Source organism: Cavia porcellus, unplaced genomic scaffold, assembly GCF_034190915.1.
Source record: "Cavia porcellus strain 051 isolate PalLab524CR breed Dunkin Hartley unplaced genomic scaffold, mCavPor4.1 scaffold_13, whole genome shotgun sequence".
Classification (NCBI taxonomy): domain Eukaryota; kingdom Metazoa; phylum Chordata; class Mammalia; order Rodentia; family Caviidae; genus Cavia; species Cavia porcellus.
Genome location: NW_026947496.1, coordinates 33132412 through 33151133, shown reverse-complemented (window position 1 = coordinate 33151133; position 18722 = coordinate 33132412). Strand labels below are relative to the sequence as shown.

General features: G+C 43.0%; 1 protein-coding gene across 5 annotated transcripts in view; it reads left to right on the top strand.

Moving 5' to 3' along the window:
* Positions 1–18722, top strand: part of Pcnx2 (pecanex 2) — a 205278-nt gene that overhangs the window by 164400 nt on the left and 22156 nt on the right. For 4 of the 5 annotated variants that reach the window (XM_063260053.1, XM_063260055.1, XM_063260052.1 and 1 more), the window contains 2 exons: positions 10231–10484; positions 17577–17810. In XM_063260053.1, coding sequence (XP_063116123.1) covers positions 10231–10484; positions 17577–17810 — 488 coding nt within the window. The remainder of the gene's footprint in view (positions 1–10230; positions 10485–17576; positions 17811–18722) is intronic. The other variant, XM_063260054.1, reaches the window with a different exon arrangement.

Below are 18722 nucleotides of genomic sequence, written 5' to 3'. Positions count from 1 at the left end.
AGGGTGGGAGGAAGCAGAAACCAATGATAGGACCAATGAATTGTGGGCTAGGAAAGGGACTTGGATCATTGAAGTTGAAATATGAGAGGAAATGAGCTGCAAACGTAGGAGGTAGTTGCTGAAGGGCAGGATGTTTGTTTGAGGCTGGTATTTAGAAGGAAGAAGCCATTTTGCTAATTGAAGTCTTGAGTTTATCTCCATGGGAATGAGGGAGGGGAGGAGGAAAAAGAGAGAGAAAGAAAAAGACAGATTGAAAGAAAGAAGGAAGAAAGGAAGGAGGGAGGGAAGGAAGTAGAAAAAAGAAAGGAAGAAGGAAGTTGATTGGGAGGAAGAAAGGGAAGGGAGATTGTTAAATAAGAATTTGGCAGAAAAGAATGAACAACCATTTTTTAAAAATCTATTTGCATGTTGAAATTTAAAAATTACAAGTTAGTTTTGCCAGAATGCATTTCTAAATATTCCTAAATGTCCCCATCTTTATGTGATACCGCAGCAGCTCGCCTTCCCGAGTGCCTGACTGCCCTGGCCACCGTGGAACCTCTGGAGCAGGACACCGTAAACAAAGGCAAAGTGGTACATTCTGTAGGGTCTGGAAAGTATCAGAAACCAAGATTAATGTTCCTGTCTGTGCGAAATGTTATCAGCCATCTCCTAGGTTAGCTAGCACCTCATAATCACTGGCCTGCAGGGACATTTGGAAATATCTGTGTAAGCTAATCTTATCGAAAGCTAATCTGACCCAAACCTTTATCTTAATGGCTGATTCATGTAGCACCCACAGCTCTCTCACTTATCTTGAAACTGTCTAGAGTTTTCTTTTCTCTATGGCAACATTGGAGATCTTTACTGAGGCCTTAATTCTTGTGTCTACATAGTTTGAATAATCTGTTATATCTCATGGTTCCAAACTTTAGCCATAAAATAATGCATTCTGCAGTCAGAATTCCAAAACACATATTTTCCTTCATTTCAAATTATTTGACCTGTTAGTGGGAAAGACAAAGGCATGCTGGTCTCTATTAGCAAGCTGGAAAGAACAGGGATTTCCTGTGAATACTGCCAGAGTCTGCACATCTTAACTGTCTACACTCAGAAGAAGTCTGTGAGAAAAAAGGAAGATGATACAACAATGAATTAAATATAAATAAAGGAGGATCCAACTCTTTTGCATAAAGCTGCGAGCTTTGGGTTTTCTCATCTGTGAGTGAGCAGGAGTGGAAAAATTCGTATTATTCACAGAGATAATTATAATATTTAGTCATTTGTAGTCAGTTCTGCTCCCTATATTTCTCAACTAATGGTATATACTAAATTGTTTGGGTTTTTTTATGTGTTGGTAAAGAAAAAAGTAATTCAGAAAACTTGCTTATGTGATAAAATACTAATTTTAAATTCTAAACACCAGAGCCTTCCGTAGGGTAAGTGTCTTTTGTGAACCGGCGTCTTTATTTACAGAGGAATAATTACATCTACATAACCAGGTTAGTGTATGAGACATCATTTTTAAGTTGATCAGTGTCACATAAATTGATGGTGTTGTGAAATAAAAATATTGAAAGAAATAATACTGTTCTATTTAAAGTTGTTACACCACCTTTAAAATGCAGTTTTTCAAACAGGTCACAGAAAACATTTTATTCCTATGGGTAGATCTTAAAGCAAATTGAGGCTCCATGGAATGTAAAACTGTTAAAATAAAAGGACTTCTGTTTTGCTTGCACAAGCAAACAAATTGTAAATCATTCTAACATACTTTTGTCTTTTTTCTTCCTTTACTGTACATGAGTTCAATCACTTCTCCTTGATTCTTAAGGTCATTTTTAAAAGACATGACATGAGTAGGTCCAGTGTTGCTGAAGGACTTGAAATTGGAGATGCAAAGAAATTGCTCACTCAAGCCGTGCAAACTGAATTCCTGCAGCTCACAGAGCCCATCCTGTTCTTTGTTTTAATGCTGCTCTGTGACCTCTTGTCACTGCACACTTGGCACGTGTTTCCCCAAATTTAGATTGGATTAATTTACAAGGATGGTTATCGGTAGATGTTTAATGATGGTGAGGTAGGAAGTGTCCCAGCACAGCTGTGTGGGATGGTAGTGATGACAGCAGGTGGCCCCCGGAGAGGAGAGGAGGCTGGCAGCTGGTGGTTGTCACAGACAGTTTCCAAGGGAGAGGCTCAGCCTTTCTGCCTCCTGCCCTAGTGATTTCAGGAAACCACAATCTCTAGAAAAGGCATCTTTGCTTCTGCAGGAAATCTCAACCTTCAGAATCGGAATGAAATCACCAACAATCGTAGGAGGTTTGTTGTTTGTTCTGCTCTGATGAGTGAATAACACCATCCTTGCCTTCCTCTGGAGAATACTGATTAGGAATTCTAGATTAAAAATAAGTTTTAAGCACATTATTTTACAAGTAAATGGATAGACATGTGAATTGTTTTAAGACATTGCAATCTTTATAGAATTTTATTCCTATTGGACAATCTTAAGGCAAGTTGAGGTTCTTTGAAATATAGTTTTAAATATTTTATTTCATTTTGATTAATATGCATTATATACACATTAATGGGTTAATTAATATGAATAATATACATATTAATGGGTTCAGTGTGGTAACACACTCATACAGTGTACACTGATCCAATCCAGCCTCCCTTTATGAGTTTGCTCTCCCAACCCTTACTAATCCCCAGTAATCACTATTCTACACTCAAATCAATGGCTTTTAGCTTCCATGCATGAGAAAGAACATACTGTGCATGTCTTTATGTGTCTCGTTTGTTTCACTCAATATAATTTTCACCAGTTCAATACATTTTTCTGCAAATTACAGAATTTTATTATTCTTGATGATTGAATAATTCTTTGTTGTACATATATTCCACATTTTCTTTACTTACTCATTTTTTATTGGGCACTTAAGCTGATTCTACATGTTAACTATTTTGAATAGTGCTGTAGAAAACATGGACATGCAGATATCTTTTCACATGCTGTGTTAGAGGAACAGGTAGATACAGACATAGACATAAACATAGATGTACACGTAGATGGAGGTGGAGACATAGAGATAGACATAAATAAGTGACTATACAAATGATTTACTAGATATATAAATGATTTACTAGATAGGCTTACAGTGGTCATGTGGGGAAGAATCAGGGGTGCAAGAATACAGCATAGTAGTCTGCATTCTGGAAAATCAAAGGATCCAGTTGAAGATCAAAGGCCTGGAGCCCACTACAGAGTCTGATACAGTCTGTATGGGAAAACCAAAGGGTCTGTGTTGGAAGGCAGAAAAGGGCGTGGAGACAAATGTCCGTAGGCAATGGTGAAGACTGGAGCTTCTCCAGAGAAAAAGGAAAGGTTTTCTTCTTTCCCTTGTTGTTCCATCGAGGCTACCAGCCTAGTAGTGCCACCATGCCTGGGGTGAGTCTTCCCTCCTCAGTGTGGGGCCTACATGTCAGTCATGCACAGGTGCACCCAAAGCTTTACTGTCTTCTAAGTTGTTCTTACTCAAGTTGAGTGAACATATCACAGTTAACAATCACACACGCTGACTTCTTTTCTTGGATATGTACCTTAAAGTGGGATAGTGGGTCATACAGTAAATCTCTAATTTTTTTAAGGAACCTTCATACTGTTTTCCTACTGGCTGTACCAATTTACATTCCTATCCACAGTGAATGAGGAGTCCTTCTTTCTCCACACCCTCACCATCATTTGTTGTTTTTTTGTTTTTGTTTTTTGATAATAGCCACTCTGATTGGGATGCAATGCTTCATTTCAGTTTTGATTTGCATTTCCATAATGGCTGATGATCATTGAGAAATTTTCCATATATTTGTTGGCAATTTAAATTTCATCTTTTGATGTGTCTCTCCAGTTTGCTTGCCTATTTTAGTTGGATTATATGGTTTTGGTTGTTAAGTGTTTTGAGTCCTTTATGTAGCCTGGATAGTTATCTCTTGTTAGATAAATAGTTGGCAGTATTTCCCCCCATTCTGTAGATTCTTTCTGTTGGCTGCTTCCTTTGCTGTGCAAAAGCTTTTGTGAGTGTCTGTAGTTGCATTGTCATGGATGCCTCAATGTCCTGAATCAATTCAGAATATTTCTTTCATGGTCATTTTAACTTTGGGGAAAAGTCAAAAGTCACACAGTGCTAGATCCAGTGACTAAAGTGGATGAGGACACACTGTAATGTTGTACACCTGCCTTTCCATTGGATGGCTTTCAGCAATGGTTTTATTGTGTGTGTATGTTTATTTCTTTTCATCAGTGCTTTGTAATTTTCACTGTAGAAGCCTTTTATTTTCTTGGTTAAACTTATTTGTGCATATTTTATTTTTTTATAGCTATGTGAATGGATTTGTTTTCATGATTGCTTTCTCTGCAAATTTGTTATTCATGCATGAAAATACTTATGATTTTTTACGTTAATTTTGTATCCTGAAATATATGTTACATATTTTACCAGTTCTAACAATCTCTAAATATAAACTTTAGCTTTTTTTGCATAGAAAATATGATCTGCAAACAGGGATACTTTGACCTCCTTTCTTCCTATTTGTATAATTTTAATTTTTTTCTGTTGTCTAGTTGCTGTGGCCAAATTTTCTGGTACTATACTAAGTATAAGCAGTGAGAGTAGATACTCCTGTCTGGTTCCAGACTTTAAAGGAAATACATTCAGCTTTTCTCCATTCGGTGTGATGTTGACTGTCAGTTTGTCATATACATAGCCTTTTTAAAATTCTTTTTTTTAATTTTAAAGAGGATAAAACCAAGGAAAATATAATAAAACCAATCAAACCAAATCAGTGTAAGTGATACAGGACTTCAAAACAATATGAAATCAACAACAGTTACCATAATGCCTCTTGTTGTCTTCCAAATAGCCGTAGGTACCTTCAGACATAGTGAAAATCAAAAATAATAGAACCAAAAACAAAACAATGAAGGGTTTAGCTTAGTGGCGTAAGCCTGGCAAGTGTGGGGTCATGAGTTCAATCCCCAGAACCAAAAAGAATGCAATAAAGGACTTTAAAACAACACAATAGTAAATCCAAAATGGATATCATAATATATCATGTTATCTTTGAAATAGCTGCTCACACCATTGGATATAACAAAATCAAACAAACCAAAACAGAATAAAACCCAACCAAACAAAACAATGAAAATGGTACAGGACTTCAAAACAAGATAATAAGGAATTAACAATGGCTACCACATTCAGAAGAAGATCCCCCATAGATGCCACACTGTGTATCACTATCCTCTGACTAGATGATCAGACCACTGGCCCTAGAGCTGCAAAGTCAGTGAAACACCAAAACATCACAAATCCTTTATGTGGTCCTAGAGGTCACAAGTCCTTTATGTAGTCAAACTGCATTCACCTCAATAGCTGTCCTCACAGCCTGTGTTTCTCCAGGTCAGCTGGTTGCTTGGAGGCGGGGTATGGCTCTTCTTGTTTGCCAGCCTGAGTGCTGGAAGGGGATTGGGTCTGGCTATCCCCCTGCTGGCAGTATCCTGCACATGGCGCTGGTTTGCAGAGAGCTTGCTTCTTGGCGAGGTCTTGTTCTGTTCCCGCTGCAGTCTGTGAGTGGTGCTAACTCACAGGGAAAGGCTTAAGTCTGGCTTCCCTTTGTAAAATTCTTACAATAATTATTCTTCTCAGAAATTAAATCTGGTGAGAGCTAACAAATATGAGAATGTCCTCCCAAAGCACATGGTTGGGTCAGAGGATCGAAATGTTCTTTTAATCTCATGTTTTGGAATTCTGTTCCAGGGAATTCGTGTCATGAAGATTAGGACCCGGTAAACAGCCTACACATTAGCTCCAGTCTTCATCCCTTGTCATCTGAAATGAGACTGGGTAGCTGGTGTCCCTGTCACTCATTTGCCCCTCTTAACCTGGGTGGATGTGGAGAAGAGTACAGCTTCCCTCGTTGTGCTTCCTTGGAACTTAAACATCTTGCTATCTGTTATCTACAGACATAGGGTTGACATCTGTCCTGCTTAAAATGGCTTGAGCCCTCCATAATTCCTTGATGGAGCCTGTCCTCTGGCCCAGGGTTCTGAGCTAAGAAGACACTTGCCATAGTCTTTTTTGGAATTGGAGGATCTTTTGGTTGTTGTGTTTTTATTTGTTTCTGGAACTTCCATTTGGTTGATCATCTCCTTTGGCTTTCAACTTTCTGGAGAAAACATCATCCCCACCTTCAGCGTGGCCAGTTGTTAAAGCAGATGTATCTATACCACCAGCGCTGAGAAGTAGCTGTACTCCTGTGGTTGTTAAGGAGGATCCCTTAAAAGGCACTGCCCCTCTCTGTGCAGTAGTGCTCAGAACTAACCGAAGAGAACTTATCTCAGTACAGACTGCTATAGAAAGCATATTGTAAACTGAGTGGCTTAAACAACAATCATCTAGTCCATTCAGAAGCCTAGGTCATCCAAGGGCGAGTACATACAGATTTGGTGTCTCATCAGAACCTACTTCCTAGTTTGCAGACCGTATCTTCTTGCTACATCTTCACATGGAAGGAAAGCAAAAAGAAAGCAAGCTCTCTTGTGTTTCTTTCTATAAAATGCTAATCCCATTCTCCAGGACTCCACCTTCATGACTAAATCATCTCCCCAAAACCCTGCCTCCAATACCGTCATCTTGGAGAAGGCACCAAGATTCAGCACATGAACTTGAGAAACATTCACTCTACAACAATTCTCTGTTTCAACAGTTTCCTGGGAAGCATGAAGTTCTCCCAGTCTCCAAAAGTTTCTAAAGTCTACCCCTAATGGCACCAGATCTCTGAAGAACTATGTCCTAAACTGGCTTGTGTGAGCACCCCCAGAAATCCATTTGCTTCATTGCACTTTGATCTGTCATGCCTCATGCCACATGCCACATACTTAATCAGTCTAGATTTGTACTCACTGTGTAATGACTTGCATAAATCGATTAAGGATGTTGTTACTACATTGTACAATATACTCTTTACTAGAACTTTGAGGATGGCATCTCTTTGGGGTCTTTTGCAGAAATAACTATAATCCTCCCAAGAAATTACTTTGTTTTCATTTGAAGGAACAAGAAACGATCTCAGTTTGCTTTCTACACTGGCCGCTGAGAGCCCAAGCTAAATCTGTGAACTGGATATCGGAGAATGAAGCATGACCCTAATGTCATTTCTGTCTTCATTATACTTTTCTTATCCCTGACCCTCATGTATATTTTTTTGTACCTTCTCAGATTGACTTCATTCTTTTCTGGTTGTCCCACTTGAGACTGGAGGTCTGACCATTGGAGTTCACAGAGGACAATTCAGGTCCTTGGAAAAGAAGAGAAAGAGTTTAGCTGGTCAGGAGAGGACTGGTCACAGAAGTGGCCACTGGTGCCTGCCAGACACATTCAGTTCAGATAAGTTTCCAGACTTACCATTCTCATATATTAGAACTGAAAGACACAAATTCTCTGGAAAGTAATAACAAACGTGATTGATTGACTGTCTTCTCTCTGCACTGACTTGAACTAAGTGCACACCGCCACATGCAGGGTGCCGAGAATCAGTCTCAGTAGAAGCACCATGCAGAGACAGGCTGGTCAGTTCCATCCTGGCCAACACTGCAGAAGGTTCCTGAGCACCCCGGTGACTTGACCTTCAGTGGACCCTTATGAGAGACTGTGATCTGCTCCTCTGCTCCAAGTGTAGAATATGGGCCTTGACTTGCATTTCAGCAGCAAAGTCAGTGCATCTGCATTTTTGTGTTTTTTCACCGTGTGATCCTGGGTGTGAGCCTTGTTCCTGAGAGTAGGTTACCAGAGACCCATCAGCTAAGCTTTTGGAAGTTGTGAGATCTCTGCCAAACAGGAGTATCTTTCATGGCAAACATTTCTCAGCAGCACTTCCCAGTGTACAAAGGCCCTTTGTGTCACATACCTCTGGAAAAGGAGAGCAAAGACAAAGCTTGAGGGTGTGCATAGCTGAGGGGTTTGCATAGCTGGCAGCACTGAGGGAGCTTATGGTCTAGTAAAAATAATAGTAAAAACCACCATCATATGCTACTGCTGGTTGTGCAGCATTTTCCATATGCTGTTTTATTTAATTCTTACAAGGATCCATGTTGCAGGTGAGGAAATGAATGTGGGTAGGTAAATACTTTGAACAAATCTAGGCAGCCAGAACATACTGCCTCTCTTTAAACTCCACGCGTCAACTACTGCCTCCCCCAAAATAACATTCTTCCATCACATCACATCTCCATAAAAATTTTAAACTAAATTAAATATATTTTAAGTAGTGAATTTCAGTAAATAATTCCTTGATGCAGGCTTCTCTCCAAATGAAATTTCTTGAGGATTCTCACATCTACTTTCTAGTCTGCTACTTGCAATCGTCTCTTATATTTTCTGCCCTTTCTAGTTTCACTTTGACTCTTTTGTTGAACTGTTCTTGTCTTAATATTTGCCTTTTCTGTCTGCTTCCTCTACACTACTCACCTCTGATGCCATCCATCTCTTTAAGTTCTTCTTCAGTCTTGTTTCCCCTTATGTTAAATAAGCGTGCCTTAGACTAGCCTGCCTATCCTGAACAATGTGCACACGTTTTACCTCTAGCAGCAAAGGCCACACTCGGCCTGCTGTCTTTCCTGGTTTTGGCCTTCCCTTCTCTGAGTTGTAGGCTATGTGATGTGGACTTGCAGCTGTTGCAGCTATTGCTTCTGTCTGTCCACCACCAGCTCCCTACCTCCTCATCCCCACAGGAGTGTCATCTCCTGAGTGAACATCCAATTGCTAAATGGCTTTTCTTGCAGTGCATTCTGCCTCAAGACTTTCAACCATGAGTCATGAGATGCCCGCTGGAACTTCAGAGAGCATCTTCTCCCTCCCAGATCCCTGCAGAACTCTGCAGATGGTCACGGAAGGTGACCACCATTTCCTCCAAAGTCTCTTTTCTGAAAAGTCTTGACTCTTCCAGTCATTCTTCAGACATATAACCTTGAGTTTCCAAATCCCTGTGGTTTCTTAATGTGTAATTAATAGTCTTTATAATCACATTCAAATGAGTACTAATCCATTTGCTGATGGAGAAAAGATTTAGAAAGTGCAAGCTAGATCATCTGGTTTTAGTTTGTAGTGTAAGTGATGCTTTGTGGATAGTGTCCAGGGAAAGAGTCCCAGATGTATCCTGACCAAAACTGTCTTTTGTTTTGATGCTTTCTGTATGCCACATGGTTCTTCTGTCTCATACTTTGGGTTCATACAGTTAGTGAAATTAAGCTGGGTACAGTTGTGCACAATTGTCATCCCAGAGCTCTGGGAAACTAGGGAAGGAAGATCACAACTACAAGACCAGGCTACATCCTGGTCAACTTAGTGAAACCTCCCTCTCCAAATAAAAGAGGACGGAGGATATGGCTTAGTGTGAAGACTCTGAGTTCAATCCCCAGTACTGTGAGAAAAAAAATCAGTAAAATTATCCAAGCTTTTGCCAAATGTAGTACTATATGTTAATAAATTACATGCTTGGTTTTTGTTTTTTTAACATTGTGTGCAGGATTTATTCTTACCAAATTTTAGAATAGTAGATTCTATCTATTTAGATCACAGTTCTGCCTTCAAGGCCATGACCCATCATGAGCATCTTAACTGTTTCAAGTCTTTGATGAAATATTGAAGGAGATATGGTGTCCCATTTCCAAAGGTTGTTTATAGGCACACCCTTCTCCTGCTTTTGGAGTAAAGATCTCAAAATGTACCTTTCCCATGTCCCATCCTGATCCCACAATGAGCGTCAGTTTCATGTGCTTCCAGCTTGGCAGCAGCATCCCTTTCTAGGCTCCCACCTGGCAAGCATTGCAGCAGACACTTGGCTGCTCTCGGGCATCTCCACAAGCCACCACCCCATTAGCCTTCTGCCTGCCCAGTTATGAGCTACAGATCAGGGCTGTCACCATCCTTCATATCACCTTGTTGTCCATGACTGCCTTAAGTACATGCCTTCAGAGTACAAAATGTAGGTAGCACCTGAGAATCAGAATGATTTTGAATGAATAGAAGCTGATGAGAATTATGGCTGTGGGGAACACTTGGAAGTAAGAGTAAACACATCTTCTTGTTTCTAGACTGTTTCCTCCATCAAGCCCCTGATGAAGGTCATGTGAAATCATTGCAGGGGACAACTGTAGCATGATCTCTCTTCTAACCCCATCCTGTTGTCCTTGGCTAGGAACCTACTGCCAGCAGAGGGAAGTGGAAGCCATCATGGAAAGCGACGAGGATGACAGAGGCTGCTGCTGCTGCCAGCCCGGCCACTTGCCCCACGTGCTGTCTTGCAATGCTGCCTTTCACCTCCGCTGGCTCACCTGGGAGGTCACACGCACACAGTACATCCTGGAGGGCTACAGCATCATTGACAACAATGCAGCCACTATGTTGCAGGTGTTTGACCTCCGCAGGGTCCTCATCCGGTACTACATCAAGGTACCACTGTGCCCGCAACACGGCCTGAGGAATCATTCTGGGTGGACAAGGGCAGGCCCTGAGGAGCTTTGCAGAAAGCTGGATGCTTGGATTTCTACAGCTTCCAAATTGGAGGTCCAGCTGGATTTGGGAACCAAATATGAAAAACTCAATAGGGCTTTGTGTTAGCCTCAGGCGTCTGTCCTGCCTGTGTTCCCAAGCCTAGCCCAGCAAGTGGCCTATTTGCACTTCCACTCAATGCAAGATATTGGTAATAGTGGTGATGATGAACAAAATAGGAAGTTCACAGACCTCATGTTAGAGTCAGACTGAGTCATGTTAGATACCTGCCAATTGTCCACTTTAGAACTAGAGTAATTTCTTAAGCTTGTGATAAAAAATTAAAAATATAGCTCAGTAATTTGGTGAGGATTAGTTCTGATGGTCTTTTCTCCTCAGGCAGGTGGAGACTTAACCACATCTCTTCTCAGGTGCATTTCTCAGAAAATGTGCAGTTTGGAATGTGGCACCCAGCCTGCAGTGCAGGGTGCTGGTTAGGGGGTGAGGTTCTCTAAAGGAGAAGGGCCAGGCAAAGGCAATATGCTGAGTCTCCATGATGGGTCCTCTCCTAGGGAAGGACAGGCATGGTGAGAGCTCTGGATGGGCTGCATACAGTTCCATATTTAATATGAATCCAAAAAAAGCATGTCCACTGGAGACCACAGAATGGCCTGCCAGCTGTGGGAGCACAGGTGGTGTGGCAGAGATGAGGAACTACAGAATAAAAAAAGGGAAAAGGAAGGCCTGATGTTTCAGCTGGGCACAAAGCAGGAGATTTGGAAGCTTGGAATAAGCTGCTCCCAATGTCTGCTGTAGTTGTTCAAGTTCTCTGGCGATGTGGAGGTCAAGTAGGTCAACAGGTCTCTTCCTTACTGAACCCTGGGTATTTTCAAGATCCTGTTTTGAGGCAGAAGATTTGCAAAGGTTTTAGCTGTCAGTCTGCTTATCTGCACCAGAGTGTGTGCACTAGTGAGATGAGAGCTGTATATCCAAAGCATGCATAGAACTCTGAACGTCCTGTCCAATCTTATGTACTCTGGTTTTTTGTTTTGTTCTTTGGTACAGGGATTGAACTCATGACCTCACACTTGGCAGGCAGGCGCTTATGCCGCTAAGCTAAATTCCCAGCCCTCAATCTTATGTAAATTGGGAGGTAGTAAGCTACTATCTTCATGACTCCATGGCTGTTTTCCCAGGTCCTCAGAGCCAAGAACTCACACAGTTCTCATGCTTGCTGTCAACTCTAGGCACACTCAGGTCACCTACTGGCGTTAAATTTGGCAGCAGCTATGAAATGACTGAGGCCCACACACAGACATTAGAAGTTTATTTCCCTTACAGAAAATAGAGGCTGGGTAGGACCCATGAGATTCTCAGTAACCCCAAGTCTTGCCAGCTCCCACCACCTTTTAGGTCCCCCCCCCCCAACACACACTGCATGTTCCCAGACTTCAGTAGCAGACTGAAGAGTTACTGGATAGCTGAGGCCTGAAAAGTTTCCAAGTTCTTAGTATTCTGACCAAGGAATTGAACAGGACACATAGAAAAAGTGGAAACAGCACAAGTTTATTAAAATGAAAATACGCTCCGCAGGATGGAAGTGGGCCAGTGTGAGAAAGCTCATAGCCCTGAAGAAGGCAGATACCAGTGCCTACAGCATGTAGCGTTAGCAGGAAAGGAACAACTCCTTGTACTGATGTGGGAAGTTATTTCAGTCAGGACCAAATCTCCTTTCTGTTGGAGGTAGGGGGAGTTTTGGTCTTTATATAGACCTTTGTGAAACTGTTATGGTTCCCAAAGCCCTTTGACGGTCAAAACCACAATGCAAATAAGATTATAATTAATTTGGGGTTATTTTTGGGTGCTCAAAATGGGCCATAGCACATGCATTCCCTTTTTTTTTTTATCAGGTGTGACCTGCTTGTTAGAACTAGATGCCCGCTATAGTCTTAGAAAGCTATCTCGCTCCACCCCCAGTGCCCACAGTGCACACATCCCCTTGTCTTTACCAGGACTTAGGAGAGTAACTAGAAGTGGACACTGCCTGCAGTTTTGGAGAGCTGGCTTCCTCTTTTATCCCCTGGCTTTCTGCCCCGTCCTAGGGACTTCCTCCTTTTCCTCCTGTCTCAGAGAAAAGGACAAGGAGAATAAAGACCAAGGGCATGGGCCACCTGCAACTTGCCATAGGATGCTACTGCTGTGTTTTGTTGCTAGAACATTGTCTCCTGCCAGCTGGGAGAGGTCTGCAAAGTGTATTTTGAGGGTTATATGTTTATGGAAGAAGGAGGAAACGAGGGACAAGTGGCCACCAGCCCCCCTGCCATTTTCCATCAAGGAGAAAATTGTCGCTTGTGCATCTCCTCCAACTCTCATGAGGCAGAAAAAGGAGGTGGTTACAGGAAGGATTGGGTCCAGGGCTGATTGGTCAAGGGGATTTATAGGCTCGTTAAGCAAATGGCCAAGAAGGAGCAGCTAGGTCAGGTGTGGCACCTCACAAGCCAGGTGGATGAGTCTTGGAATTGATCATCTCCATTGTGTCTGAAGAACAAGACTCTTTCATCTACCCTGTAGAGTTCTCCATAGCTGCTGCCACTGTTTATGGCTCCTCTGAGAGAAGGACAGAGCACACAGAGCATGCCTCTCTTGACTACCCACCACAGGGACCATTCTCTGTTCCACAGCTGCTCTCCAACCTTGGCTCGCATGGCAGTACTTCCTTCCAGCTGCCCGGGGCTCCTGCCTGCCTGTCAGTCACGCCCCTTCTCTGAGACATCCTGAGAGAGCAGTCACACCTGCGTATTGTGGCAGTTTCAGTTGGTATGAGCACAGGTTCTAGGCAACATGGATTCAGGCTATACAGTCTGGGCAGAAGAAAGCCAGGTCCAGGCAAGATTGAGAGTGGCCTGTGCCAGACACAGGAGTGAAATCAGGGCTTAGTACTGAGCTCTGTCTCTGAGTCTGGAATGCCCCCAGTTGATCTTTCCAGAAACTAGACACTTCGATAGCTCTGACCCCACACCATGACGTTAGCAGGTCACCACAGGTGAGAGAAAAGGGATACTAAGCCTTTTGAGCAGCTAGGGACTCCATGCTTCCCTCTCTCCTTGGACTTGTGATCTCTGCTCACCTGCCCCTCTGATAACCCCTGAAATGTGTCCCCCACCCTTTGGGTTTTCTAAGATGACAGGTTGAAATCTGATGAACAAATTGTTGCATCCAATGCAGTTTCAGTTAAAGGAGGGCCGAGGGAGGTGCCAGGCTTATAAGGAAAGAAGGCCCTTCATCTCCCAAGAAAAAGGAATGAGGACAGATTTTTCACCTGGGAAGGAAGAGACACCCCACTTCTCTGATCCAAGGGAGATCATGGCACCATGTTCCCCAGCAAGTAAAGTGACTACAAATTCCTGTGTCCTATTGAGCAGAACTGAGGCCTGGCATGTGCCCCAAGAATTTACACTTTTTAGTAAACTTCCTTACTAAAGAAAGGTCTGATACCCTTCCAGGCTTGGTAACCACTACAGGCATGTGAGCTCAAATTGATGTCAAGTCAGGCCCTGTTTTACTCCTGTTGGCCTGGCCAGGCCACACATAGGACCCTTCCACCCTTCTAGCTCAGAATATACTTTCTTCTCCAGGATTAGGGTAAAGGGGAACTGAAGGAAGTGGATGGGATAATGGGGCAGAAGCATCAGTATAGTGGTGAAAATAAATGAATTCTTTGGATTTTGGTCTGGGTTACATGATGAGCAAATCAACTGTCTTGTAGTTCAGAATTACTTCAGGTTTTAAGAGTTTGGTCTCATTCTTTTCATGATTTTCCTATCAGATAGGCAAATTGAAATGGAAAGAAACCTTGAAATGATTTCTTCACACAAAAGGATTTTTAAAAAATTTTCTAGTTAATTGAATCACTTTCCCCACCCTCTATATTTGAAATCATGAATATGATTATATAATCATAAATCTATGAATATATTTCCTTCCCGATGGCTGGATGTTTTCCCTGATGTGTCCTCTGTCTCACCCTCAATTTATTCGTGCTTAAAGCCCTCCTAGCTTTAAGAACTCAGCTTTCTGTAAGGCCTGACCTGCATGTGGCTACCACTGTGTTAAGTGCCTTCCTACTCACCATGTGCACTGTGAGGTGTGAAATCCCACCCTGCTGTACCCCGCGAAGGCCCCCTCCCAGAATGAGGTGGCTGGTGGGATACATGCCCCGCAGTGACAATGAGAAGCCAGGAGCCAGCTGCAGGATACAGATACCCTGGGCCATTTGGGGGCTTCTCTTCCAACACAGGCCAGGTTTATGAAGTCACTCATTGTTACCACCTGACTTTTCGGGTTGGCCTAGGCTGCTGTCCACTTCATCCCAAAAGATGCTGAAGGATTTCACGGGGCTCACTGGTGATGTCTCTGTGACAGAATTTCTGCCTAGGTAAAGTGGAAATGGAAATGAACTTGGCTGTATTTGTAGCCCACGGTGCTGGATTCTGGTAGGCCACAAGGAGGACATCTCGGCCTCTGGGATTCAGAGTCTTCATTAGCTATTCTGACTTCATCCTTCATAGGCTCAGTTCCCACCCCTCAGGAAGGAATGAAATAGCTAACTTTGAGTTTTAAAAAAATGTTGTTATTCATACCTAGTACAAGATTAGAACATATTGAGAAAAATTAGACCAGATGTGTGGTGGTGCCAGATGTTCAGAGAAGCCATTTTTTTTTTTCTATTTGTAATGGTCAGTGGAGGAAACTGAGGCTATGGCCACAGTACAGAGCTGTACTGTCCCCTATCCACAGAAAATGTACCCCAAGTGCCCCTGGGAATGACTGAAACCATAGATAGTCCCAAACCCTATGTGCATATATACCTATGATAAAGTTTAATTTGTAAATGCACAGTAAGATCGTAACAATGGTAATTCGTAATGAAACAGCAATTACCATGATATACTGTAATAAAAGTTGTGTGAATGTGCTCTCTCACCCTTTCTCTCAAATTAGGTCCTTGTCCTATAGACTTTAGTAATCTTAGCATGTCATGTTCTTCTCTTGTGGTGGGAACTTTCACCTTTTCTCTTAAAGGAGGAATTTTATGGCTTTTCTTTGCCATATTCCAGCTGCCAGTATCAATTTCACTCTTTGGGGGCCATTATTAGGTGCAATAGGGGTCACCTGAGTTCAGTGTGGCTTCGCTGGACAAGGGATAATTCACAGTCCAAGAGGAAGATAACAAGATTTTATTATATGATTAGTGCCACTAATCATAACACCAGTGTGCATTTTAAAAATTATGTATGAAGTGTTCATCTCTGGAATTTTCCATTTACTATTTTAGGATTTGGTTGACCTTGGGTAACTCCACCCACAGAAAGTGAAATTGGATTGGGGGAACCACTGTACTCTCTTTTCCTTGTAACTTTGGGCCAACTACTTAAACTGTCCACCTATAGGAGCTTTAAGTCATCCAACCAGCAAGTAAACAAGAGAAAACCCTCCAGATTCAGAGTATGTGTTTTTGAATACCAGATGTGCACAGCTGTCTGCTGTCCCCTACTGCCACCCTTGTCCCTCACCTTTTGCTTCAGCCTCTCCTGTGCTGCTGTTGCTGCTGCTGCTGCTACCCTGCCTGCTCCCTGACCCCACGCTCGGCCCACTTTCTGGGCAGGTAAGTCACACCTGTCCACCCCAAGACCGTTTCTGCTGTTTCTCCCCGGTGTAACCTGCGCTCGGCCACTTGGACTCCTTCGTGTGCTCGGTCTCACTTCAGACCTCAGGACAGCAGTGAGCAGAGGTCTCAGCCGTGTGTCTGTCTCTCCCTCCAAGTTCCAACTGCCTATACCTCTGCCTGCAGCCCTCCTGCTCTGCCTCTGCCTCACACTGAAGGGATTTCTCAGGCCAGCATGGCCATCCTGGGACACAGTGTTGACCGAGTGTAGTGAACACCCAGGCTACTGAATTCCAGTGTTTATCTATAGCCTCCATCTCCCCTGCCTCCTCACTATGTGAGTGGCGAGACTGTGAAGCCTGATAGAAATTATTCCCTGAAAAAGGCACAGGGCAATGGCCAGGAACCACAGATAAGCCTGCCCCAAGTCCAGATTGCTCTCAGCAGAGTCCCCTTGATGTCAGCAGCCCTGGGCACCATTTCTGTTGTTCTGTGGTCCTGAAAATCCAGCATCAGTAAGGTGTGACTCCTCAGCAGCAGGCCCCTGTCTGTTGCCTATGTGACCATATCAAGCCTGGATTTTAATTTTCTCTGTCACAGTTTTACTTCTTCATGTTAAGTAGTAGCCTTTTTGAGGAATAAATTCATTCAAAATTTCAAGATGACTTTCCAGAAAGCTGAGACTTAGAATAACAGAGCTTGAGAATGGCATTTTTCACAGGTGGGATCTATGAATACCCAAGGCCTTTGCACTGAGCTACATTTCCAGCCCATATATATTTATTTATTTACTTATGTTTTTATTTTGAGATAGCATTTTACTAAACTGCCTAATTTACTGGGCTGGACTCAAACTTGCAATCTTCCTGCGTCAGCCTCCCAAAGTGCTGGGATTATAGGTGTGCACCACCACACCCAGTGTATGTGGGCTATTTCTAAATACACCACAGTTGCCTGCTACCTTGGTATCAAGATAAGACAGTATTTTGTTTATATGACTTTTCACAGAATAGTCACAGAAATGTCTTCCTTTCCTCAAAACTGGCATCACCTGACATCTTTGGGGGCCTCCATGGCCCTGGCAAAGGTTTTTCTGGCATGTCTCTTGGAAGGCAGGGCTGCTGTAACTTTCTCATTACTCAAATCCTGAGGTTCTGTTCAGTTTTCACTTTTTTCTCTAGTGGCCTTTGAGTCAGGACATCTTGGAAAGTCTTAGGTTGATTCTATGCCTCAAACCCAGCAGAAGTGCAAATGACCCTCCCTCAAGGGGATTCATATCTCATGCTGACCTGATGTTGATTTACTTCCTGTTCTCTAATGAATTTATTAAAAAACTGCCTGGCTTTGGATTGGCTCTAAGAGCTCAAAACCTCACATTCTTTCTGCAGAGTATAATATACTACATGGTGACGTCCCCCAAACTCCTCTCCTGGGTCAAGAATGAGTCGCTTCTGAAGTCCCTGCAGCCCTTTGCCAAGTGGCATCACATTGAGCGTGACCTTGCAATGTTCAACATCAACATCGATGACGACTATGTGCCGTGTCTGCAGGGCATAACCCGAGCCAGCTACTGCAATGTGTACCTGGAGTGGATTCAGTACTGTGCAGGAAAGAGGCAAGAGGTAGGGGCGAAAGAGGTAGCTGGGGCAGCAACATTGAGCGCTAGTGTAAAAACCAAGGATTGTCAACCATCTAGCTCTTCTTGTACTCCAGGGTAGAGTATAATGAAATAGGAAAGAGAAAAAGTTAGTATTCAGATCAATGTTCAACAGTAAAACAACATTAATGAAATAATTAATGTAGCTTTTTTTTTTTTTACAAAGGAATGATTTATAAAGGTGTGTGCCCCCTTTAAACTGAGCACAGGGTCTGTGCAGTTCTAAGCATCAGGACACTGGAAAACTGTTGCAAACCACATTTTGAGACTGCTGGTGTTCCATGGTTGGACAGGGTAGACTTACTGAGTCCTGGAACCACACATATGCCAAGTCTGCTTTGCAGTTATATGGTCCAGGTCCTTTCTGTAGGTGGACACCATGCAGAGGACACCTCTGGAGGTTGACTTGATCTTAGAAATGGAGCCAAGAACAATGGCAGCTTCCAAAGGGAAGAGAGGAGGCAGTGGAGAAGGAGATGGAGGACAGCACAGTAGGGAGTCAGCTCACTGTGCCTCCTGGGATATGAAAGACTGAGCCCTTGGGTGTTGGTGGAGACAGTGGGTGTGAGCTGGAAGCAGCTTCCTCAGCAGGCAGTGAAGTGCGTAGTGTGGGAGGTCAGCAGAACCGTACACAGACCCAGGCCCTGGATCGCTTATGTGTGACGACTGAAAACAGGTGGCAGCAAAGCACATGGCAGAACCTGCTGTCTCCAGACAATCAGGAGCAAAGTGGAGAGACCCTTGGCTCAGGTGGGGCCTCTTTGGGTGGTGAAGCCAGGCACGGCATCCACTAACACAGCTGACTGTCCAGTGATGATTTCATTCTCCAGGGTTGCTTCATGAAATTATTGTTTTCCTTGAAAAAGATACTTTGACT